The sequence below is a fragment of the Lotus japonicus genome, chromosome 1, assembly GCF_012489685.1.
Source record: "Lotus japonicus ecotype B-129 chromosome 1, LjGifu_v1.2".
Lineage (NCBI taxonomy): Eukaryota > Viridiplantae > Streptophyta > Magnoliopsida > Fabales > Fabaceae > Lotus > Lotus japonicus.
The window spans coordinates 91,196,324-91,219,473 of NC_080041.1; the positions used below are offsets into that span (position 1 = coordinate 91,196,324).

A 23,150-nucleotide genomic window follows, 5' to 3' on the forward strand; every position below is an offset into this window, starting at 1 on the left:
ACAGGTACCAAAGAATTGACCCCAGGGAATAAAACGAGATGCATTGAAGACTAGTCTGGGATGTTTTGAAAGCTATTTCGAGAGGCATTTATGTGTCTGACTTGTTTTGTTGAGAATCTTATCATGCAGTCACTCACAATTTCACCACAAATTTAAGCCAAAATCAGGGAAAAGAACCTGCCCTGAACTTGAATTTGGAATTGCAGGGCAATTTTACCAAGAAGTACAATTTTACCGAACCTTTAAATTTTAAAATCAATGGCTCAGATTTGGATGGAGAACGAATGGAGAGGACCCAAATCCGTTTCTTAATGCATCAAACCAAATCGCAGTCCACAATTTCTTTTACAATTTTGGACAAACATGGGCAGAGATGCTCTAAATTTTCGGTAAGAAAGGAGCAATTTTTTTTTTCTTTAATCATAGTCGCCTAATGTCCTCTCCCTCCCCTTCTTAAAACTAACCTCAATGTCGCATGAAGACATTCAAATTCTAAAACGAATCAAAAAATGAACTAACAATAAACCAACTTTATTACGGTTAATTCAACTAGTTTGCAGTATTAAACATATAACTTTCCTGCTTTTCTCTGTATCGAGCACGCTAAGGTGATAAATTTCTGAAAACAAAATATACGACCCTCAGAGTGCAACGTAACTGCAATAGTGAAAGTATACTTAGGTCTAATAACTAGGTTTACTGTCTGAACTGCAATTGATCATTTGTTCCTATGTAGTTGAGAGGCACATTTCAGCAATAAACAAAGGACCTCTCGTCATGTAATCTCAGTCACATGCTGTATCTACAAAGTGTATACACATATAACTGCTTAGTGTTTACTCAAGGATCTCATTCGATGGGAAGTCGATGGGCGCATCTTTGAAAGCTAAACATTGAAGCCTAAATTTTTCAGCAGGCGCCAAACAAACTACCAAAACCATGCATATGCAATATCAATGAGAGTTCATGAACGGCAGGCATTAAATATTTGCCCCCTCATTGCATCAATCGGCATGTGCTCAAATGTGTAACGCTCAGGACCAAAATACACTCCTGTTCTCTCCAGAAGCGCAACACCTTCGTCCCTACCATATCTTGAAGCATATAGTCTCAGGTATTCGATGTCCTAAAAAAGGCATTAAAAAAGGAACTTGAGATCAGAATTTAAAAAGATAAACTACAAGCAACTTATGCCAGCACATGCCATGAAAATAGAGCTTCATGCAAGGAACATAGATTGGCAATCCATATAAAGTGTAAACAAAGAATACTGAGCTGAATCTATAGCATTTATACCAAGACAACTATTTCATCAAAATACATATATGCTGAGAATAACTTGCAAAATTACGGAGGGGGAACTTAAATACACTACCTGCAAGCCATGAAGTAGGCGCTCTAGTCTAAGAGAAGCCACTGGTTGATGAGAAGTTGAGAATACTTCACCAGGATAGTAGAGAACTCCATCTCCAGGTGGTAGGCCGTGCCTAAATTTTATCTGTGTTCGCAAAATGTATATTGGTCGTGGAAAAATAAATAATCCAGTATAACAAGTTCTAACAGCTCTATTATTTTCCAAAGTGAGATAGCATAAACAAGCTAGACAATCACCTCAGCACTGGCCACAGTTGCCTTTTCATAGCAGTTGGCGCCCCAGTACAAAAACCCGGTGCCACCCTCTTTCCATACGCGCCACATGACAGCACGATGTTGAGTGCCTCGCATTCCAAGATGCCAATTTGGATGAGGATCTGAAGGTCTTATACATACATATGTCCACCATTCCTGTAGCGAAACACTTTCCCCTAATGAGCAAATAAGAGTATATGCACCAGCATAACAGTAACATGCATTTTATTTCTATGTACCAACTATTAATCTTGTAGTGTAGGAAAAATAAATATAAACCAACTCTGTAGAAACTTACAACACGCCTCAAGAGGTTTTGTTCAACAAGCATTGATGAGGAAAAATAAATATCAACCCACTCAGTAGAAGTTTAGTGCACAAACCAAATTACAGAACTAAAGGGAATTTATTTTATAATATTACCTCACCATTCTCTGGTTGTATTTCAGCAACAACATCCTTGACCAGGTCCTCTCGATTTCCCAGAACCCATTCACTGCAAAGACATTCACTTTATTAGCATGCTAATGCTATTAGATAGCCCCACACAAATATTTGTTACTCAACTAATTATTTAGTTCAAAATAATTAGGCTGAGTTGTAGAGAGGGTTAGGCAGTGAAGTATATGAATAAGAGGAAGGGATTAGAGGGAAGCAATCTAGTCATTTGACAGAGAACTGGGGCCTTGTGCCCCGGAGGTGCAGACCCTCAAAGTTATTCTTCCTTCCTTCTTTAATTTTTTCACTAATCACCATTCTAAAAATTATTTTTTCGATAGGCACAAAAAATGGTACTTGAAATAAGCCCTTCAAGGTATCCTTATATCCTAAATAACACTAGTTCAGTAACCTAACTGAAATTCAAGTCACACTTTTTACTGAACCATTGCTCATGGTTATGTAAGTGAACCATGGATAAAGAAAGCATAAAAATATGGATGTGGTCAAAGTTGTAGCAGGGGATGCTTTGATCTTCTCGGAGGCACAAAATCGCACACCCAAATAACACAGCAGATTTAGATTATAAATTCCTTCAATAAAATTAAACAATGTATTGTATCTAAAAGGTTATGTGGGAGGGAAGTTTTGAAGGAAAGGGGAGTGGAGGAAATATTTTTATTTTCAAATAAATAGTATCTAATATGACAATTTTTTAAAATAAAAACTATGAAATTATAAATTAACATAAACTCTGAGAACTTGGGTTAGACCTAACCTCCCCTCCCCTATGAAACAAATCCAAAATGTTTTTAGTAGGAAAAAAAATGGAGTATCACTGAAAATTGTTTCCCAAACAAATCACATAAATTGATTTTCCGAAAATTGGTTCACAAAATAAATGTAGCCTCATCCACCCACAACTTCAAAATCATCAACAATTATTTTAGAAAGGGCAAGTGAGGATGTAAAGGAAGGATAATAAATCAAGATATTGAAAATTGTATTTGATATCAATACCAAGTTTATATCGCAAATGTACTCAGTAGGATTGCAAAAAGATCTTAACATGCAAGTCTGAAAGTATCAAAAGAAATTAATATTAACAACAAAAAACTATAATTAAATAATGATAAGAAGTCCCAAAAGATCATATTGAAACTCTTAAAGCCAAACAAACAGTATATACCTGGAAGTTAGGTGATAAAATAAAATGTACTAAACTCGATAGGTATACACTATACAGTCAGTATAGACCAGTACCTTGTACAATAAATTTGATTATGAGGACGCAGAAAACTTGGAACTTTTAAGAAAGCCTCAAAGGGAGTAGGTGCAAGAGGTGCATCGTTTGGACCTACATAAACAATAAGATACTTACATTGAGGAAAAAGAATAATCAATTGCAGAAGTTAAAATGAAAGGACTAGATGGAGAGAGTTAAGAAAATCAGAAGAAAAAAAAATTGAATTGATGGAATCATCAAATAATTTATGAAGCATTGCAGAAGCATGTCCCACAAATATCAGAAACATAGAGCAAAGGAAATAACCAAGAAAACCAATTTGTGATAGGGTATCCTATTACGAAAGGATACCCAATAAAACACTCTTTTCCCCAGGTACACACAATACTTCTTATTGTCAAGAATATAACAAAGATGAAATATTGTCAAGTACACTCTGAAGTCAAATTTTGCAAACCAAGAAGATCTAATGACAGAAAATATTAAATCCCAAGGACCTCTCACTAAACAATGTATACCATTCTACCGAAAATCTTATTATTAGGTTCTATCAGTTAAAAAAGAGAAAATATGGTTTTACATATAGTAATATAATAGATCAAAGATGGAAAATAATCAGCAAAAAGAAACTACAGTAATATCCCCAGAAAAACTATTAGATCAAATAATTGTAAGTTTGTAAATATAAATGAAGCCTGGATGATACAAGTTTCAGCTATCAAATCAACTGATTTACAATATATTTACAGCCAGCTGTTACAAAAATTAGAAATATTTGCAGTCCAAAATGTGAATTAGAAATCAACTAATCAGCAAAAAGTGCATATGCCAGCCAAATAAATCAAAGCCATTGCGAATGTGAGAAACAATTTCAATGACGTCAGAAGGGAGAACCATCATGTATTTAATGAATAAGATTGTAAAGGTTACATTAGAATAATTTAAGGTAGATAACCATACCACAATAATATGTCGTTAAGATACGAGCATCTGGAGCATAAGCATGAATCTCACTGGCCATACTGCGTACATTATCATATTGTTCCAAATTAAGTGGCTGGAAAGAAATATGAAAGTGAATTAGCTCATAAGGATCATAGTAAACTGGACTAGGTTCTTAGTTATGGACTTATGGCAGTGGATCCTTTCATGTGAAAATTTCTGTCTCTCTCTCCTTATAAACATTCATTAAGTTTGATAAGGCTCACTTATTTAATGTTTAGGAAAAGAGAGGAAGAAAATTTTTCCACATGATCTTGTTGTCATAGGAAAATCTCACAAGACAGCAACAATTATACCACCTATGACAATCAGAACACAATGAAACTACAAAAAAAATCAATTCAGCAGGAAAGCAAGAAAAATTGACCAATGATTACAGCAGGTCATATGCCTGATTTTATTATATAGTAGCACTATCCAATCCGGAGTAAGGAATAGATAACAATAGTACAAAACTAAGACGTCATCCTAGGGCAGACTTCTTATTTTAATGTAAATGGTAGCGAACGTTCATACCTCATCCCATAGGTAAAAGTAAGCTTTTCTCCAATGAGTCTTGGTTCTCAATATCTCAACTTGTTTCTGCAAGTAATCCTTCGCCGCATCATTACTGTGGCACATCAACAGGTGGGTTGAATCTCATCAGTTTTCATCGCAAAATATACCTGACAGAAGCGAACGGGGACAACTGACTGTATACCCGGAGACAACTTGTCTATATGGCACAGCATATGCTGCCAATCGTGGGTCTGAAAAATATTCATCTGACTTTGGATGATCCGCTGTAATGGCAAGAAGAGGGAAACATTCAGCAACGCTAGTATTTCTTCTTTCGGGACTGATTTGGTAACACTTAATGGCTTAGAAATATACCTGGCCATGGACATGTGTATGTCAAAACACGCATACCTTCAGCCCATTTGCAAAAATAGGGGCTGATTCTATATTGAAGAAGCCATTTGAAATGCTGCTCCAGTGCCTCATACCACTCAGCTGTCCCATTTTGAATGCCAAAGCGGTCTTCAATTACAGTATCAGATATCTAGAGTGGTAGAGTAAAGGAACAACAAAGTGTATAACAAATAAACTTCCCTTTTTTTAACAAAGATATGCAGCAAAAGTGCATCATTGACTGGAAAATGCGAAATAAGCAGTGCTAATTGAACAAGTGGCAATATAATATTCACTTCTTGAGTTAGTCAGCGGTGACTAGTGAGCAGTGAGCTTTTAGCAATTAGCATCTAATAACCCCGCTGAGACAACAAAATGCCAGATACATTTTCTACAAGCATTATAAAAAATAAAATACAAAGTAAAATAGGTTTGCTTGTCTGACATTTCATATGGGTAGAGGATACACCAATTACAGCAGGGAGAGAAGGAGTTTCAGGAAGTACAAATTCCCAAACAGTGAGATTTAACTTCACCCGTAGAGAGAGACTTGAAATGGCATCCTCCTCCATGACATCTACTGACCCATTATCTGAAAAGAATTCAGAAAATGATGGAGACAGAAGAATCCTTCTTAAAGATGTAGTTGCAGATTTCACCCTTTCAACCTAAAAATGAGATGGTTACATGAAAATCAATAGTAGTGCAATGATTAAAAAGAGTTTCAGAATGACAAAAGGTGATTTAAATAAACAACCTACCACTTCATTAAATGGTTTTCCATCGATGGGTTCAACAATGTCAAGGCAGCCCTTAAGCTCCGTATACAATTGATGCTTCTCAATCTTGTTCGAACTTTGAACAGGAGATCTGTATAATGGTCAAAGTTGACAAAGTTTGTAATATAAGATAAGAAGCAACTAAACTATTAAAAGAAAAAGGCTCACTCTGCATCTGATTTTATAGCAGTAATGACAATCTCTCCTTCATATTGTCCTGGAGGTTGAGCACTTGGAACATCAATGGATATCCAAAGAGCTGCAGTCTCCCTGAAAAAGAAAATAATGTAAAAAAAAAACTCAATAATCCAGCATCCACTGAACTCAGCACTAGAAGAAAAACTCCAAAAGTGAATACTAGTCTGACAAGTACCCCGGAAATAGGTTTATTTGACTAACTGGAAGGTCCAGGGGAACAAGAGCATCAGGTACACCCAAAACAGGCACCACTCGTCGCAACAGCAGTGACTGCCCAACAATCAGCCTGCCAATGCCGATGTTAGCATAGATTAAAAAAATCATACATTAGTTCCATGCAATGTAAAAAAATAAAATAAAAAAAACCAACCTGTCTCCAGAAGTGGAGCATAGGTCACTGCACTGAACCTGCACAGTCCCAGCAACCCCAGAACCACTCCATGAAACCTTAGGACGGATAGCTATCTGCACACTTTCCCTCTCATTTCTAGCTGCAAGCAGGTTTATCTACAAGATAAAGCAACAAGTTTAGTTTCAGACACAAAATAGCGAATGCTATAGAAATTTATGATTTCTTCAATCCATTAAGATTCTACAACTTCTTTATGCTTACACTCTAACCTCAAAGCTAAGGTAAAAAACTTTGGAGTTTCAAAAGTGAAAGTCATAAACGCATCTATTGAACAACGGTAATGATGAATGTTACGGAGACGAAAGCAACGAACCAATCTTATTGGTTAATTGTGCCGCACATGATGGGCAATACTGGATGTATTACGTCAAAGGGCCAAGGTGTGTCAGACACGTCATGTTCGTGGGTTTCGTCCGTGATTTTCATCGTCGCATATAGCAGTGCTTTGAACAAAATTCCAACCATGCCCTTCTTAGACTTAAAAATTAGAGTACTAAACTCATTTACTAGTTAACCATAATGGGTTGTTAATGGCGGATAGTGTAGCGTAGCGGCAAGCCCAAAAATCGCTATTTCGAGCGCGATTGCGGCGCTATAGCGGCAAATAGCGGTGAATCCCCAGGGCGCTACGCTATAGCTCTATTAACAAGCCTTACCATTTAAATAAAAGCTTTTGTGACTTAGGTAGTCGGCATAGCTGCAGAAGCATGCATCAAGTGTATGTAATTATATATAAAGGCAAAAGTAATTCTACTAGTATTTATTTATCACAAGTGATAAATTGGGAAAGTATTAGCATTCCAATTATCAATCATGCAATTCCAATTTGAAGACAACAGGCACTAGTCGGGTCAAGCTTACAGAAAACAAGGGGCAAATTTTAAAATAAACACCAAAATATTAGTTGCAAATGAGTAGGATTATAAGTATAAGATAAAAATACTAACAGGTTCAAATTGTCGAGGCATATCTTGAGGTCCGACATTTGCGGTGCTTGGCATGCTCCATACATGCACTAAATCCCTAGTTGAAATTTCTGTCGGGTCAACTGATCCCTTGAGATTCAAGCCATATGTGCCACCATCATTCCACCCATAAGCTGTGCCGCCTCCAGCAACACCTTCAACAGGTGGCACAACCACATCTTGCGGATTCCCTGCCAAATGCATCGCGACAACGCAATTAAATCGAAACACGTTAGCCGATTAATGTACTATCCGCAATCTCTTATTTCCAAAAAAGAACTGTCTCCTATATTCACACAGTACTATCAAATATGAGTATATGACAACAACACTTAAATTTCGAGCAACCTCATGGATCATAAAGATTGTTCACACATAGAAGATGATAAACCCTTTCGAACCTCATTGTACACTAGAGAGCTATCAGAATCAATAACCGCCATAGATCGGTTCGTTCTCTGAGGAAACAATACAACAAGAAATCTAATCGAGAAATAGCAAAACAAAAACCGCGGCAATTGTAAGCACAGTTCACAAAACGCTGAATCCATACGATTACACGCAAATTGAAGCATAGAAAACGAGAATTTTCGAAAACTCACAACAGGTGAAACTAGCAACACTATTGTTGTTTGATTGAGATTCTAAACGTGAAAATGATTTGCAAAACCGAGTAACCGTAGATTGAGAAAATGAAAGGAGGCATGGACGTGAGTGCACTAACCGCAGTTCTCCATCTCGCCGTCAGTGGTGGACGGTGGTTAGTCGAGTGTTACGGTGGTCGGAGAAGTGATCGCGTTTCGTTTCCGAGTAGAAGATTTTTTGTTTGTTTTTGTGTTTAGGATGGGAATTCTAATTAGGAAAGGAAACCAAGCAAGACAAGTAATGTTTATAGTAACTAGTGAGTCATGAGGCTTATATAAAAAAAAGGTGAGTCATGAATAGGACAAGTTATGCTTTATGCCCTCTTTCCCCTTCATTGAGTTATATTTTGTTAAGTTTCATTTTTAAAAACTTCTCTAAAAATTGACTCACCAAGAGTCTAATTTTATAATGAGTGTGATTCTCTGACATACCTTCCTTTAAACCTTTTATTTTGTCAATATACCCTCTTTTAAACCTGAATCTTTAAGTAAAAACATGTCTCAAACTTTTTAATTATCATTTACAATAGTCCTAAGAGAGGGACAAAAATGGCTAACATTACAAGACTAATAATTTACATTATAGTGTCTAAAAATGTTATTTACATTTAAATAACTCAATGACTTAAAAACGGAATTTTTTTAATGTAGGGATAGGGACTACATTGAAGATGGTGATGAACATTATCAACTAATTCCGAGTACTCACATTGTAATACTTTTTTATCTTATTGTTGAAGATAATGACTTGTCTTTATCCAATTCATAACGTAAATTACTCAATGCGTATAACCTGAAGCGTACCAAAACATCACACAAAACATTTAGACTTTAATTTGCAAACTTTTTGTCAACGCAAATAATTGAATTTAACTATTTGTTTAAGCCTTTCACATATACTGCATTCCACCATCTAGAGGTTGGTTCAGTACTACATTCTCGTTCCAATTAAGTCCACTTGAACAAGGTAGAAGCTGAAGATCGAGCATATGGGCACTTTTGGATAGAGTTCCTCTAGAAATCCATTCAAGCCTTGCACTTAGCCACTGACTATGGGATCACATATCCTCAGCTTCACCAATTGCTATGGCATGATCTCCAATGGATGCATGAATATATCATCTGGCCATGGATCCCTGGTTGTAATTTCAATACCATCTTACAACCTCTCTTTTAAGTCACCGCATTCTCCTCTCTTATGTCTTTGGGATGTCCCCCTGCCAAATCGATATCATAGAACCTTTCAATAGTAAGGTATCTTGGTTATCTCATGAAGGTTTTGATCAACCCACTCAGGAGAAGTGGGATATTTCTATCCCTTGGATAGATAGTTGCAAAGGTTACATACACATTAGACAAGCATTCAGTTCATAAAACAATGAAGCCTTTAGAATAGAATTGCGAAAAAAAAAAATTAAAGTGATTATTTCAAGTGATGTATCGAGGGGGGAGTTGGCCTTTTTTGAGAAAGGAGAGAGAGTACTCTGCAGCGTCAATCAGGTCAGCAATGTTGTGAGTTGAGCGTTCATCAGAACCCACCCAGAACATTGCCCGCACCTCTGCTTTCTTCGCCATTCTTGCCGCGAAGGTGAGCGGCAAATCAGGGGAATTCAAGCTTCGCAGTACCTGACGATACAGCGATAGAACTCGGGCCCTGTTATTATGCAACTCCTCTGCTGTCGCCCATATCAAACCCTTTGCCATTCTACACTACTCCTGCAACAGCAAAATAGTATCAATTAAAAAATTAAAAAGAATAAAAAAACATTGAGACGAGACGAATCAGAAAGAACGTAGCATGACAAGTTCGATCATATCAAACACATAATGTTTGATGATCACGCATTCTTTTTAATTTTTGCTTTCATCATGTTCGTCTTCCTCTGTTCACATAAAGTAAATATCTTCAGGACTACTAAAAATCTTCTAATCAACTCTAAATTCCAAATAATTTTAGACATAGATGAACATAGTATTGAGGGGTGTTTTCTACTAAAAAGTAGTTGTGAGAAGCACATATGAAGGGATATAATAAGGCAGTTACCACAACTAGGAATATATGCCAATTCCTCAGAATCTAGAATCTAGAATAAAACACAGACTGGGTACAGCAGGTCAAGACTCAAGTGTATTTGCATAGAAACATTTACAATTCACAAGCATGAGGAAATTTTAAGATCAACAACCAATGAAATTTAATGGAAAAAGGTTGCACATCTCAATTTTGTGCTATGAGCTGGAATCCAAGAAATCAGAACAATCATAAGCTGAATTATGAAAGTTATGTGGCATCTCAAGTCTTGTTATTTGCAAACAACTTTCTTCAGGGATAGATGGTGCAACAGAAACTAAACAAAAACAGGAGCATGGCACAAGCAGAGAGAAACTCCATCCATTGTTACAATGGTAACCAATGTCAGGCATAACCACACGAACTAGTCCAAAACTTCAATAAATTTGCGCAAGCGAAATGGAAAATGCAATAACATTATTGCTATTGTAATACACTTTCATGGCCATACACACAAATCACACAGGCACTTAACAGTTAAACGATGAACCAACCGGGACTTCTCAACAGAGAAGCAGAAACTTGCACTTAATCAAATGTGACCTCTGAAGCACGGATACCGCTCAACCCATGCGTATCCCCGTGTCGACACGCGTCGGACACGCCGGAAAAAAGCCTGATACGGCGGGACGCACGGATACGGATAGCGCGACGTTTCGGACACGGCGGAGCAGGGGAAGGAGAAAGAAGAAAGTGGGAGAGGGAGAAAAAGGCACCTGGTAGTTGACGGCTGCTGCTGATGATGAACAGTGGCAGAGGCCAGAAGTAAAAGAAAGGATACATAATTAGGGTTTGGTATTTGGGCTATTCCTAAAAAAGAGTTGGGGCCCAAATAGGCTGTGTTTTTTAAAGTGGGTTGTTTCTTTTAAAACATTTTCAAATTGGGTAAACAAAAAAACACTAGGTAAATATTTTAAACTTGTTTAGTTTTTGAAAAAAATAACTATAATATTTAGTTAATATATTTATTATAAAAAGTGTGGCCATATGTTCCAATATTTTAAAAAAAAAAGACACTTATTCTATTAGAAAAAAAAAGTAAGTTAATGTATCCTATATCCTACTTTTGATAATATGTTACATGACATATTCTCTATATTTTTTGAGTGTTTTATATATATATATATATATATATGTCGTATCCCCGTATCCTACTCTTTTGATTTTAGCCGTATCGCCGTATCCGTGTCCGTATCGTATCCGTATCCGTGTCCGTGCTTCATAGAATGTGACAGAGAACAGCATACAAAAAGTAAAAGCAAGTAAGAATCATGGAGAATGAAAATCATGAGTGAAGGGTTACCTGAGTAATAATCGTTTTGCAATCGAGTAAGCTAAAGTTCAAAAAACAAAGGTGAATCGCTAAGTGATGGAATGATTGAACAATTGCAAGGTTTGTTAAAGGAAAATCAGGGTTTGTGAATTTGGGAAAAGCTGATTAGGTTAGAAGAGGAGCGTTTAATCAGCTGGTTAGGTTCGAAGACTGAACTCGCAGGTTGCGCCGTCGCACTCCACCGCCGCCGGAGCTAACGCGGATCGCACTCGCGGAGGTTTGAGTTGAGAGGAGGCTACAGTTGCAGGTCTCTCACTAGCAGGGTGAAACAATTAGGGTTAAGATAGGGACGATGTTTGGGTAAGTGCCTGCTAAGGGTTAAAATATTGCGGGGTGTTTTAGTAATTTCATTAAACGGGTACCCGCCTGCCTATACCCGCTCCCGCCCAAGTAATGTATTGGACTATTGGTTATTTATTTCTTAAAAAATAACATTGATAACTATTAATAAAATGTATAATCTATTATATTGAAATTTTTAAAAGAATATTTTGATTTAGGTAATTAAATTTTTTAATAGAAGGAAATAGATAATTCTAACCCTAACCTTTAAACTATTGATTGATGAAATTCTTAAATTTTGTAATATATCAAGTGTTAAAAAGTGTAATTTATTTAGTCATTCAAGACATTGTCATATGGAAAAGGATTTGAAAAACATAGTAGAATAGAACTTATGCACTGACTATTTTAGTCACTCTTTGATAAAAAAAAGATACATCACTTAAGCTTGCAACTAGTATAAAACAATAATCAAATACTTTGCTTAATAAGTTAATTTTGTTTCTATAATTCATTTTTTATTACATATATTAAATTAATTTTTTTTATAAAAGTAAAAGGTTAATATATACTAATAATAGGAACAATGAAAATATCAATAGCTTATATCAATGTAGCGGGAAAAATACTAAATGTTGATAATCTCTTAAATTATTTGAGGAATCGAAACATATCGGATGATAATTTAAGGTTGAAACATAAAAGACCAAAATTTCCCATCATACATTAAACCCTTTCATCCGTCTAAATAGGCTTTTTCGCTAACTTGAATGCATCAAATATCGTTGATTCCTTTTGTTGAACTCTGGCATTCTGGACACAGCGCTCTGTATGAAGTGAAGACTTCCTTAATATCTCAAAAAGCGATACATTGGACTTTGGAGGTTCGGAATCTAAAGGAGTATATTTGTTCTGGGTATTTCTTTGGAACTTTGCAGAAGCAGTTTTTGGTGGTTGACTCTCCCTTTGAATCTGCAGGTTACAACAGAACAAATTAACAATGAACTTAGCATGGTAGAGTCATCTATCAACTTTGGTATGCAGAAGCTAAGCTGCTCACAGGAGTAGTTTCTCAGAATTTATTCACTTTAGAATCAACTATATAAAAGAAATTTCAAACATGCACTAATTCTGAAGCCAAATTAATTCTAAAGAGGAGTTCCAGTCAGTAGGTTATCTAAAATTACCGTATCTGATGAGTCCTCTGAAATCGACAATGAGGTCCTACTGTTGCTGTCGTCTCGCCCGAATATATAAGCTCGGGCCTTGCTTGGTCCATGCTTTTTAGAAGAGGGCATAAAATGATTTGAAGCCCGGCCAACAAAAGATGACTGAAATATTTACAATAAGAGAATTAAGAAAGGGCAACTTATACATAGCTCATCACAATTGTATTGCTGATGAAAATGTATTCCTTTGATTCAGGTCTGTATTGAACTCATGAAAATATGCTGTGAAAAGGAGTGTTTCATCAAGTTAAATAGCTCCATTTGTTCTCCATTAGGAGTTCAGACTGACATACCTTTGATGATATATTTATGCTTTGTCCAATGCGTGGCATATCAAATATAGCTGCGGCATAAATTAACAGCAGAAACTATTAGTACTCTCACAATCTAGGAGCCTGATTGATGTGCATTCCATAGGTTTTGTTAACTGCACAATTTGGTGAAAAACTGAAAATAATAGATCTTACAAGGAGGTGGTCTTCCTTTTCTCTTGGGATCAGGAACAATGTTTAATTTCTTTATGAGACTGAAAACTTCCTTGCTACTTTCATCCTCAGCTGGCGAAAAGAACTTAGTTTCCTTTTCCTGTTGCACATTAGAAGATTCAGAAAACAGTGGAAACTAATTTTTATTTCATAACATAGGTGCAAAGATGGAAATCAGTAAAAATAAAGTGACAGTAAACTTCAGTGCACATTTATTTAAGTTGCTGAGAAGTGAGAACTCACAGCTTTGTAAAAGAGGCACTCTTTAGTTAGTCTCTCCTCAGCTTCCTCATCATCAGATGATACATATGCCTCTTCTTTATGAGAAAACATATGAGGCAGCATCTGCTTTGCCTTTTTGAGGTTGATTTTCGCAGATTCTGATGGAGCAATGTGGTCTTCAACTTCATCACCAGATTCATATTCACTTTCTTTGCTTTCCTCGTCTTCCTCTTCAATTGATATAGGTTCTTTCAGTTTTGAACCACAATTAAGTTTTTGGAGTAGATTATCCATTCCAGCCATATCCTGTTGTTCAAGCCACTGCTGGTGGAGTTGGTCACGCTTTTCTCTATCAACTGGCTTCTCTTCAAATTGAGTTGCTGTCATTGCATTAAGTTCCTCAAGAGATTCATCATCTTCACCTTCTTCTTCATTATCTTGCAAACATTGCAAGTCATTATCACTGTCATCTTCCTCTTCAGCTTCTTCATCAACAAAAGCCCTAACAGGGTCACCGCTGGGAGGTGAATTCAAGCCAACTGATCCGCGTAAAGGTGGAGCTATGTTCTCCTTGTCATTGTCTTCATCATCAGAAGAGCTGGAGAAAATAAGAGGTTGTCAATTTAACTTTAAGAACAAGGTATGGCAAAAGTAACCAAACCTCCACAATGGTAAAATGACATGGTCATAATTTGTCAAAGAAAAACAGTGATGAATTGTCATAATTTAACTTTAAAACACCAACTGTTAATTGACTTGTTTCAATATGCGTGTATTTAATCCAAAGTAACAAAACATGTGATTAAGCTCATCCCAAAGTAAGAATGTGAGTTTCATATTAGCATTAGCTATAATGACAAGAGTGATGAATGGTGATAAATAGTCAGTGCCATTTAATCTGAAGAAAACAAGGGGAGAAAGCTTTAAACACTTACATGTCATCATCAGGAGGAGCAGAGTCAAGTTCTAGGTTCATTGAGAGCATAGATGGGGCAAACACTTGTTCTGGAGTGTTATCAAGCTTCTCATTTACAGTCTCTTCTTTAGTATCACTAATTTGAGAATCAGAAAAGAGTTCCTAGAAATCAAAGACAAACAAGAAATCAGTATAAAATATCCACAGTTGCAGGGAATCATCTTAATAAGTGGCTGATAGAAAACCTGAGTATCATCAATAGGAGCTCGAAATGCACGCTCGGATTCTGAAGCCATAGCCTGAAATTCAGCAGAGACAGTGATTTAGATAGCAATGTCATCTCAAGTAACATGAGCCAAGCCCACATCTCTCTATTCTAAACTATTAAAAAAACACATATTTGGGGAGAAAAACACCAATTTAGTAAATATCTTATATGCATTGCCACTCAAGAATTTCAAATGTTCCCATGTATACACTACCATCATATTTCTCAATACAAATATTACTGATAGCAGATTCAGCTACCACACTCTAAGCACAAAACCAAAACTATCAAATCAGAGTTTTCTACTATTTTTGGGCAGAAGAAATTCCCAAATATAATTGTGAAACATTCTGGAATACACTTCCAAACAAAAGTTTACAATTTTGACTAACCACAGGAGAAGGAGTGCTTTTGGGGATTGGAGAATCTGCAGCTTCATCAGATCCACCACTATGTGAAGTGTTTAAATCGTCATTGGCACCTACAGGGCAAGAAGCTAGTGTTTCTTCCTGGTCAGAATTTTCAACCTTCTCAGGTATGTCCTCACGCAGAAGGGGACGCTCAGAATCATCATCCACCACATTCCTATCAGTATCATCATCAAAAGAAGCACTAAACCTGCAAAACAAGTACGCATTAGCGCATCGCCTAAGGTAAAAACCGAACAGCTAAAACAAAACATTGATGCAAATTCACCTACTTTTTCATGATCTCTGATTTCCTCTTCCGGATTTTATCCAATACCGACGAAATTGGCTTCTGAACCAGAGGAATGGGTTTAAAAGACGCATCTCTAGATTCTAATCAAACCAAGATGAACAGTATTAGTTACTAGAAACTCTAAACAAAGCAAAACAAAATAACCCTAAAATGTCCATACCTCGAAGAAGCCTCTGAGACTCAGCTCGAAGGTGCTTCAGATTTTCCCTTCTTTCCTGTTAAATCAAGCAAAATTAGCAAATCATAGAACAAATTATCAGCATAATTTCATAGAAACACACACGAACCTTCTCAGTCTTTCTCTTACTGGAGGTTGCTTCTTTAGGGTTTTTCTCACTGCCATCACCACCGTCGTCGATTCTCTTCTTTTTCTTCATCTTATGCTCTTTGTTCTCTGAAACGACATCTGAACTAGGTCGTTTCTTCTCCGATTCGTGAGTGTTCAGATCCCCAATTTCTTCCCCCTTCTCCGTAACCGTAACCGTAACCGTAACCTCTTCGTCGGCAACAGAATCAAACTCCAAAGCCCTCCTCGCACCCAAACCATTTTCCTCGACGGCAACGTTTCCGTCGCCGAGGCTCTCAGGTTCGGGTACAGATCTGAGGTTCAACTCCTCCTCCACGGGCTCGGGGATTTCCGATTCGGTAGGGAAGGTGGGAGGAGAGAGATATTCAGGTGCGGTGGTTGCTTTCTTCAACCGCTTGAGCTTTCGCGCGTGGACGACGGGAGAAGAAGGTAGAAGATCGAAATCGCCTTCGATCTCCATGTCTGATTCTGATTTGGCTCTGGAGAACAGACTCCAATAATCTCATCAAATAAACACGGACAATGAAAATGGCGGTAAATGCTTTCGAAAAATTCTATATACGCGCCATGGAAAATTCACTGCTTATGTTTTCAGGCTTTAACCATTTTGGTATAAAAATTTAGATTAATTATAATGCATTGACAGCCATCCAATCGTTTTGTGACACATATAACCAAACTCTAAAAAGTAAAAACAATTGAACTTTTATTTTATTATTTGACAAAGTACAATAATATGTGTATAAAAAAATATTACGCTGACAATAAAAAAAATTATAAAAAATTATCGGATGCTTTATTATTAAACTTAACTTTTTAACATATTAAAAAAATTTGAGAAGAAAAATGGAGATCGGGACACTTGAATTTATACGGGTGGTCGAGCAGTGAAGGAGCCACCTGATCTCACCAGTGGCTCCTGGTCAATCAATGAAAGAATAACAACGTTCAAAGAGAAGTTGTTTGGTGTGAATGCGAAAGATGTTGGTCCAAAAGAGCCACAAAACCTAATCAAGCAGAGAGGGTATGGAAATGGAACAGGAGGAGGGGAACGGGTTGTTTCCAAAATTTGATTTTGATGAGAAGGAGTATAAGCGCATTTGCAACCATAGGAGGATTGCTTGGTGGTCAAACTCACAGGCAACACACATTGGGTATACAACTTTATGTGATAATCTTAAATTGCTTCATAATGAGTTTGAAATTATTTACATCTTTCATGACTATTTTGTTGGTGAAGTTTGATAGCACGAGATTGAGATAAACAATATCATGGGCTCCTGACTCATTTTTTTTACCGTTACTTAGTTGTCAAACCATGAACACTATACTTTGTCGTGACGAATTTGGAAATTGGTAAATTAGTACAATGGTGGTCTGTATTCGCATCACGAGGTCAGGGATGCAATTCTATAATGAAAGCATATGGTTAACTCTATATAACAATGACGGGGGGCAGGCTTATTAAGGTCGATCTGGAAACAATGGACATGCAAGGAAGGTGGTTTGCTCGCGTTTGTGTAAAGATTCATCACAACATCTCGAAGGTGGGAATTTTATGTCTTTGCGCGCGATACTTGGTATGATATATAAATAATACCATGGACTTTCACCACTCATGTTCCTCGTGCGGATGCTATGACCACCTGGCCAAAAACATGGCGACTGTCACCGTCCCGAATTAGTGATTCTTTGGCCATGTGTGCCCCTCGAGTTTATGGCATTTCATTAGGTCCTCGCAGTTTCAAAGGGCTTAAACCCGGCCTTGCAACAATACACCAAAACTAGGTGCAAAGAACCAACTAGACTAACCCAGTGGATAAATTAGGAATACAAAAACAAAAACAACAATTGGACCTGCAATCCATAATGATGTACCAGAAAATACAACATTTTTGTTACTCGACCAACCATCAGGAGAAGCAAATACTGGTACAATCTATCTTGATGGAATTTTTCCTTGTGTTGAGTGGTATAGAAGGGATTTATCTAGAGTAAGATAAGAGTTGAAGTAAGAAATATATTCTAAAAGCTAATAAAGGGTATCCTGAGCAGAATGAAAGGTTGACGACATATATGCCAAAAAGTCGAGAAAGGAAAATAATAGAAAGAATAAAGAAGCAAACACTGTGATAGATGATATCATGTAATTGGAATGTCGAAATTGTTTGGATGTTTGAAAATTCAGAATTGCTCTGACTATGTTTAGAAGAATTTAGTTGAACTTATCTTATAACATAAACACTTATGAAAATTGTTTGAGTGAATACTCGTAAATAACTTAAGTCATTTTGAACTTATATTTTTGTAAACAACTAAGATTAGCTTATAAATAAGCTTTTGTGATAAACGCTTTAAACAATGAGGGTTTATACCCAAAGAAACCCCTAATGTAAAATCCAAAATGTACAATGAGCAATCTTGGCTAAGTTCATATAACCAAAGTTTGCGTGTCTTTATAAGAAATAAAATCACACCAACCCTTTACATGATTTAATCCTCTTTCTAAAAAAAAACCAAAACAAAATCAAACTTTTTTGTATAATCTCACGCCTGATAAAATGAAAAGAAATAAAACTTCATGAAATAATAAATAAATAAACTAGTCTTCCAAATCCGTTTTAACACCACCATTCTTGAGACTTTTCACAGATGCAGGGTTCCAAATGAACATTTGCTGCCAGATCTCCATGAAAGCTCGCACAATCATCTCATGATATCTCCGAGAGTTCAAAGCCAGGAAACTCTGCAATAACTGCTCCAGATCCTCCGCCGCAGATATCTCCATCTCCGTTATCATCTCTACCATCGATTTCCTGAAGTCATCGTACGGCTCCTTCGACGTCTTCTTCACCACCGCAAACCTCTCTTTCACCGACGACGACGCCGACGATGACGATCTCTTCATCATCGTCGATTCAGGTAATCTCCTAATCCGATTCTCCAATCTCACACCCTGAACCTTCTTCACGCTGCTAATTTTCCAGTTATTAGTCAAATCTCTGTTAGAATTCTCCGTTTTATTAAGATCGTGACTGAAATCATCTGAGAAACTTGTTAAGCAAGAGATTAGCGACTCGCTCTCTTCTTCATTGATGCTATCAATCGCGAAATTGCTCCTCTTCGAGGGAACGCTTGAGGTGCTTTTTCGGCCTCTGGTTATTGCATTGTGATGAGAGCGCGAGGAATTTGATGATGACGACGACACGTGGTGGCTGTGGTGGTGTTCCGGTGAGGCTGGCGGCGGAGCAGGGTGGTGGTGGTGGCGTGATTGGTGTGATTTGGGGTTGACTGGGGAAAGACGGTAAATGGCGGGAAGAGGGTTTATAGGGAAAGTGCTAAGGTCGTGTTTGGATCGGCACATTTGAAGTGAAGGGATTGTGAATTTCAGCTTGAAGCGTTTACTATTACTAGCCATTGTTGCTGCTACGCTATTCTATGAAATTAAACCTTTAATAAAATGGCAGTGACTGTGTAACGCTAACAAAGGATTGAAGTTTATTTATAAAGGGAAGTATTAAATTAAAATGAAAGAAAGGCCGGCATGAAAAGTCTAAGGAGTTAGGACAAATTAAACGAAAGACACATGAGTGAGTTATTTTTTATTCAACCCACATTATCATCAACTGAAACAATCTTGTTCGAGCCGGTTAGGATTATTATAAATGAGAAAGTTATTCCTATCAAGTATTTAAGAGTGCGGCAAAGACTCATGATTATCGACTATGAGATGTCTAATTAACATCGAAAAAAGAAAACTGACCTAGTTGATATACATACTTGTTGGTAATTTTGAAAGGTTTTTGTAAGAGAAGATTTTGGTATAGGTATGAAAGTTTTTTAGTAGTAAAGTGGAATTTGAAATTCTATTTTGTACTTAAAAGATTGCTCGTGGAAATGTCAGGTGTTTTGAATTGGTATTCTAATAAATAATACATTTTAGGCTAAATTATTTAAAATCCTCCCGACATGTTGGGTCATTGAAGGAAAAAGGAAAATGTTACTTACACACCTCAAAAAGAGGTGGAAGAAGTAGAATGAGAAGAGAGATAGGAAGAAAATAAAAAGTAAGAGAGAGAAAGTACGAGATGTGATAGATGATAAGAGGAGAAAGATATAAATAAAAATAGGTGGAAATGAAGTGTTTAAAAAATGAGGTGTATATATATCATTGTTGGCCATTGAAATCTTTTATCTAAATTAACTCTCAAAGGGAGTTAGGTGACACATACCATGAGGACAAGCACATAAGTGCAAGAATCACAACTTCTTAGAACTTCTCTTATCAATTAAAAAGCGGAAACTGTGATTGTGTAATTCATTGAATAAATTAGACAATTCCTTCATTCATATGTAATTTATGGGAGTCGGTTGAATTTTTTTTTACATTGGAAAGATAAATGATTTTTTTCAGGATCGATCTCTAGGTCTTCCCTTTCCCAACTCATATGATATGCCTCTTAGCTCTTACGACTTAAGCTATCATTTTGGGGTAGTCGATTGTAATTTTAAAAGTAATTGTTTAACTTTAAATTATGATCGAAATTCAATCCTCTAGTGGATTTTTATTCTAAATTGTAAAAACAATTCATTAAAAAAGCATTATGTGAGAGTTATATTCCTACAAGAAATGGTCCTAGTTTCTATTTTTAACCCAACAATATTATCCACTGAAACAATCTTATTCGAGCCTAATATAATCACTTTAAATGAGAGTTATATTCCTATCAAGTATTTGACAATGCGGCAAGACTCACAACTATCAACTATGAGATGTCTGGTTAACGTCATAAAAACTAACTACCATAATTAACATACATGCTTGTCAATAATTTTGAAAGGTTGTTGTAAGAGAAGATTTTGTTATTGGACAGAGTTTTATGAAAGTTTTTTAATAGGAAAGTGGAATTTGAAATTCTATTTTGTACTTAAAAGATTTATTATGGAATGTCAGGTTTTTAAATTGTTATTCTAATAAATAATACATTTTAGGCTAAATTATTTAAAATCCTCTCAACTAATATGTTAGTCATTGAAATCTTTTATCTAAATTAACTTTGAAAGGGAGTTAGGTGACACATACCATGAGGACAAGCACATAAGTGCAAGAATCACATTTTCTTAGAACTTCTCCTTAACAATTAAAAAATGGAAACTGTGTGATTGCCTAATTTATTGAATAACTTAGACAATTCATTCATTTATATGTAATTCATGGGAGTCGGTTGTAATATTAAAAGTGGTCGTTTAAATTCTGATTGAAAATCAATTATCGAAATTAGTGTTTTTTAAGGGTCTGTTTGGATTGGGGGAGGGGGGAGGAGTGGAGTGGAAGGAGGTGGGTTCCATTGTTTGTTTTATTTAAAATAGGATGGAAGGGAGTGGTAAGTAATGATCCAAGTTCCATCATGCTCCATTGGTTTCCTTCAGATTTCCTCCCCCCAAAATTGGATGGAAAGGACTAGAAAGAAAACTGATCATGTAATTGAATCATGAAAATACTATTTTATCCTTGATAACCTCCCTCCATGCCTCCACTTTGTGCACCTTAATCTTCAACTGCTTCCCATTTTGTTCCTGTTGCTCGTTCTGTTCCAATTATTTTCCTTGTTGCAATTATTTGTTTCGTTCTCGTTCCTTTTGCTTGTTTCTGAATGTTTTGTTCTTTCACTGAATGTGTTTGTGTCAATTATGTTTTTTTTTTGTCAATGTGAATTCTCATTTTAAATGCAGTTTTATTCAAGTGTATTGCTTCACATTTGAATGCAGCTAATAATTTTTTATTTCATACGTCATTTTGGCACCTTGGTCACAAATTTTGTTTTGTTAATTTTTGATGTTTCGTTTATTGTTCTTCATCTTATAATATTGCTATATATTTCATTCCTTTGCTGTTGTGTTCTTATTGGTTTTTTTCGCTCCTTCTGATATTTCTCAACAACTATATAGCAGATGGATGATGAAGAAAAAAATGAATAAGAGAATTGACATTTTTTTTTACTTTTGGTGTAGATTAGAAAATGACCATCAGATGGCTAGCTATGTAGACAATAGACGTGAAGAAAATTATAGTTCATAAAAAAAAGTTATAAGAATAAAAAAGGGTAATATAGGAATAAAGAATTCATAATTCATTCCGCTTCGTCAATTATCCAAACAATTGAAGGGTTAATTTGTTCCGCTCCGTCGTCAAACATCCAAACAAAGGAATGAAATTTTCATTTCATTCCGTTCCGCTCCGCTCTGTTCCATTATATTTCATTCCGTTCCGCTCCATTATGTACCACTACTTCAAACATAGCCTAATTTAACTTCATCATACCTGAGTCAAAATTGTAAAAATAATTTATTAAAGAAAATATTAAGTACGGCTTAGCTAACGTGTAATGATCTATACAAAAATGTAGATATGAAACTGCCGAAATTTAAAGTTAAAAAAACATGGTAAATTATGTGGTATCCATAATTTTTTTTTGTGTAGTACCCTATGTGATATTTTAAGCTATAATTTTGTTAAAAAAATGTGAAAGGATTTATTATTGCAATTTTAAAAAGGTTAATAATCGACTTAATGAATTAATAACATAGACTTTTTAAGCTTGTTTATGTTATATAATACACAATATGAAAATTAAGGTTTTTAGTTCAACTTGCAATTCTGAGAGATTATCCAAATTCCTTTCATGTCAGGATCTTCTTCCTTCATACTCCACTCATATTAAACCTCTAAATCTTTCCCCATCCTCTTCCTTTAGGTTTGAATTGTATGTTTTCTATTGCTATATATCATTTTAGGGTACCACGCCTTGATCTGGATTAAGGTACTACAACAAGCACAAACAAACATTAGAACATTTCCATCCTTAATTGTCTAATTTGGGTTGTTTAGCACTATTAATATGAGCTACCATTGAAAAAAAAGATATGAGCTCAAAGTGCCATATAGAATATAAGCAATCTATACAACCTAGCTATACAATGCTTCACTTCACTCAAATTAATCTGAGTTGCTTAACTCAATTAATATGATGCGTTAGTGTGTGTTTGGGACTTGACGAAATCCAAGCTTTCACGTTTATTCTCTTGAACTATATTTTCCAAGCACAACATATT

At 36.0% G+C, this 23,150-nt stretch overlaps 4 protein-coding genes and 1 non-coding gene across 11 annotated transcripts; all 5 read right to left on the reverse strand.

Annotated features, from left to right (window-relative positions):
* Positions 1-510: 510 nt before the first annotated feature.
* On the reverse strand, positions 511-8,452 carry LOC130727721 (uncharacterized). Of its 2 annotated transcripts, XM_057578950.1 has the most exons (16): positions 8,285-8,451; positions 7,543-7,751; positions 6,554-6,690; positions 6,359-6,469; positions 6,154-6,255; positions 5,968-6,076; positions 5,674-5,874; positions 5,189-5,357; positions 5,016-5,097; positions 4,832-4,925; positions 4,274-4,370; positions 3,331-3,424; positions 2,053-2,125; positions 1,612-1,785; positions 1,376-1,498; positions 511-1,126 (listed from the first exon to the last, which is right to left on the reverse strand). In XM_057578950.1, the coding sequence occupies exons 1-16, from the start codon at positions 8,295-8,297 to the stop codon at positions 965-967; spliced, it is 1,950 nt and encodes a 649-aa protein (XP_057434933.1). In that variant the 5' UTR covers positions 8,298-8,451; the 3' UTR covers positions 511-964. The 2 variants fall into 2 exon arrangements, with proteins under 2 accessions (XP_057434933.1, XP_057434934.1); XM_057578951.1 differs by lacking the exons at positions 511-1,126; positions 1,376-1,498 and having other exon boundaries at positions 2,058-2,125; positions 8,285-8,452.
* A 563-nt stretch (positions 8,453-9,015) lies between these two features.
* On the reverse strand, positions 9,016-11,096 carry LOC130727722 (uncharacterized). Of its 6 annotated transcripts, none has more exons than XM_057578953.1 (2): positions 10,992-11,096; positions 9,016-9,920 (listed from the first exon to the last, which is right to left on the reverse strand). In XM_057578953.1, exon 2 carries the CDS (start codon positions 9,906-9,908, stop codon positions 9,633-9,635), a length of 276 nt encoding a protein of 91 aa, XP_057434936.1. In that variant the 5' UTR covers positions 9,909-9,920; positions 10,992-11,096; the 3' UTR covers positions 9,016-9,632. The 6 variants fall into 6 exon arrangements, with proteins under 6 accessions (XP_057434936.1, XP_057434940.1, XP_057434939.1 ...); XM_057578957.1 differs by having other exon boundaries at positions 9,016-9,909; positions 10,992-11,074; XM_057578956.1 differs by having other exon boundaries at positions 9,016-9,909; positions 10,770-11,040.
* LOC130734921 (small nucleolar RNA R32/R81/Z41) lies at positions 9,980-10,083 on the reverse strand. Its single transcript, XR_009018255.1, has one exon. It is a non-coding gene; the product is annotated as a small nucleolar RNA R32/R81/Z41 (small nucleolar RNA).
* A 1,372-nt stretch (positions 11,097-12,468) lies between the features above and the next one.
* Positions 12,469-16,585, reverse strand: LOC130727724 (uncharacterized). The gene is made up of 11 exons (XM_057578959.1): positions 16,018-16,585; positions 15,891-15,945; positions 15,711-15,810; positions 15,403-15,628; positions 14,988-15,041; positions 14,762-14,904; positions 13,848-14,424; positions 13,587-13,704; positions 13,413-13,462; positions 13,078-13,221; positions 12,469-12,862 (listed from the first exon to the last, which is right to left on the reverse strand). The coding sequence occupies exons 1-11, from the start codon at positions 16,495-16,497 to the stop codon at positions 12,635-12,637; spliced, it is 2,175 nt and encodes a 724-aa protein (XP_057434942.1). The 5' UTR covers positions 16,498-16,585; the 3' UTR covers positions 12,469-12,634.
* A 1,859-nt stretch (positions 16,586-18,444) lies between these two features.
* Positions 18,445-19,498, reverse strand: LOC130732215 (transcription repressor OFP7-like). The gene has a single exon (XM_057584319.1). The coding sequence runs from the start codon at positions 19,453-19,455 to the stop codon at positions 18,640-18,642; it is 816 nt and encodes a 271-aa protein (XP_057440302.1). The 5' UTR covers positions 19,456-19,498; the 3' UTR covers positions 18,445-18,639.
* Between the last annotated feature and the right edge of the window lie 3,652 nt (positions 19,499-23,150).

Excerpts from the sequence above, each read along its gene's own strand:
- LOC130727721 (XM_057578950.1), bottom strand. Across the intron at positions 6,691-7,542 it reads TGCCTCGACAATTTGAACCT|ATAAACCTGCTTGCAGCTAG; the intron begins GTTAGTATTTTT and ends TTTATCTTGTAG. Across the intron at positions 1,127-1,375 it reads GCCTACTTCATGGCTTGCAG|GACATCGAATACCTGAGACT; the intron begins GTAGTGTATTTA and ends TGCCTTTTTTAG.
- LOC130727722 (XM_057578953.1), bottom strand. The coding sequence starts at position 9,908 with ATGGCAAAGGGTTTGATATGGGCGACAGCAGAGGAGTTGCATAATAAC.
- LOC130727724 (XM_057578959.1), bottom strand. The coding sequence starts at position 16,497 with ATGGAGATCGAAGGCGATTTCGATCTTCTACCTTCTTCTCCCGTCGTC. Across the intron at positions 15,811-15,890 it reads GTCTCAGAGGCTTCTTCGAG|AATCTAGAGATGCGTCTTTT; the intron begins GTATGGACATTT and ends TGGTTTGATTAG. Across the intron at positions 13,705-13,847 it reads AGTGCCTCTTTTACAAAGCT|GAAAAGGAAACTAAGTTCTT; the intron begins GTGAGTTCTCAC and ends AATGTGCAACAG.
- LOC130732215 (XM_057584319.1), bottom strand. The coding sequence starts at position 19,455 with ATGGCTAGTAATAGTAAACGCTTCAAGCTGAAATTCACAATCCCTTCA.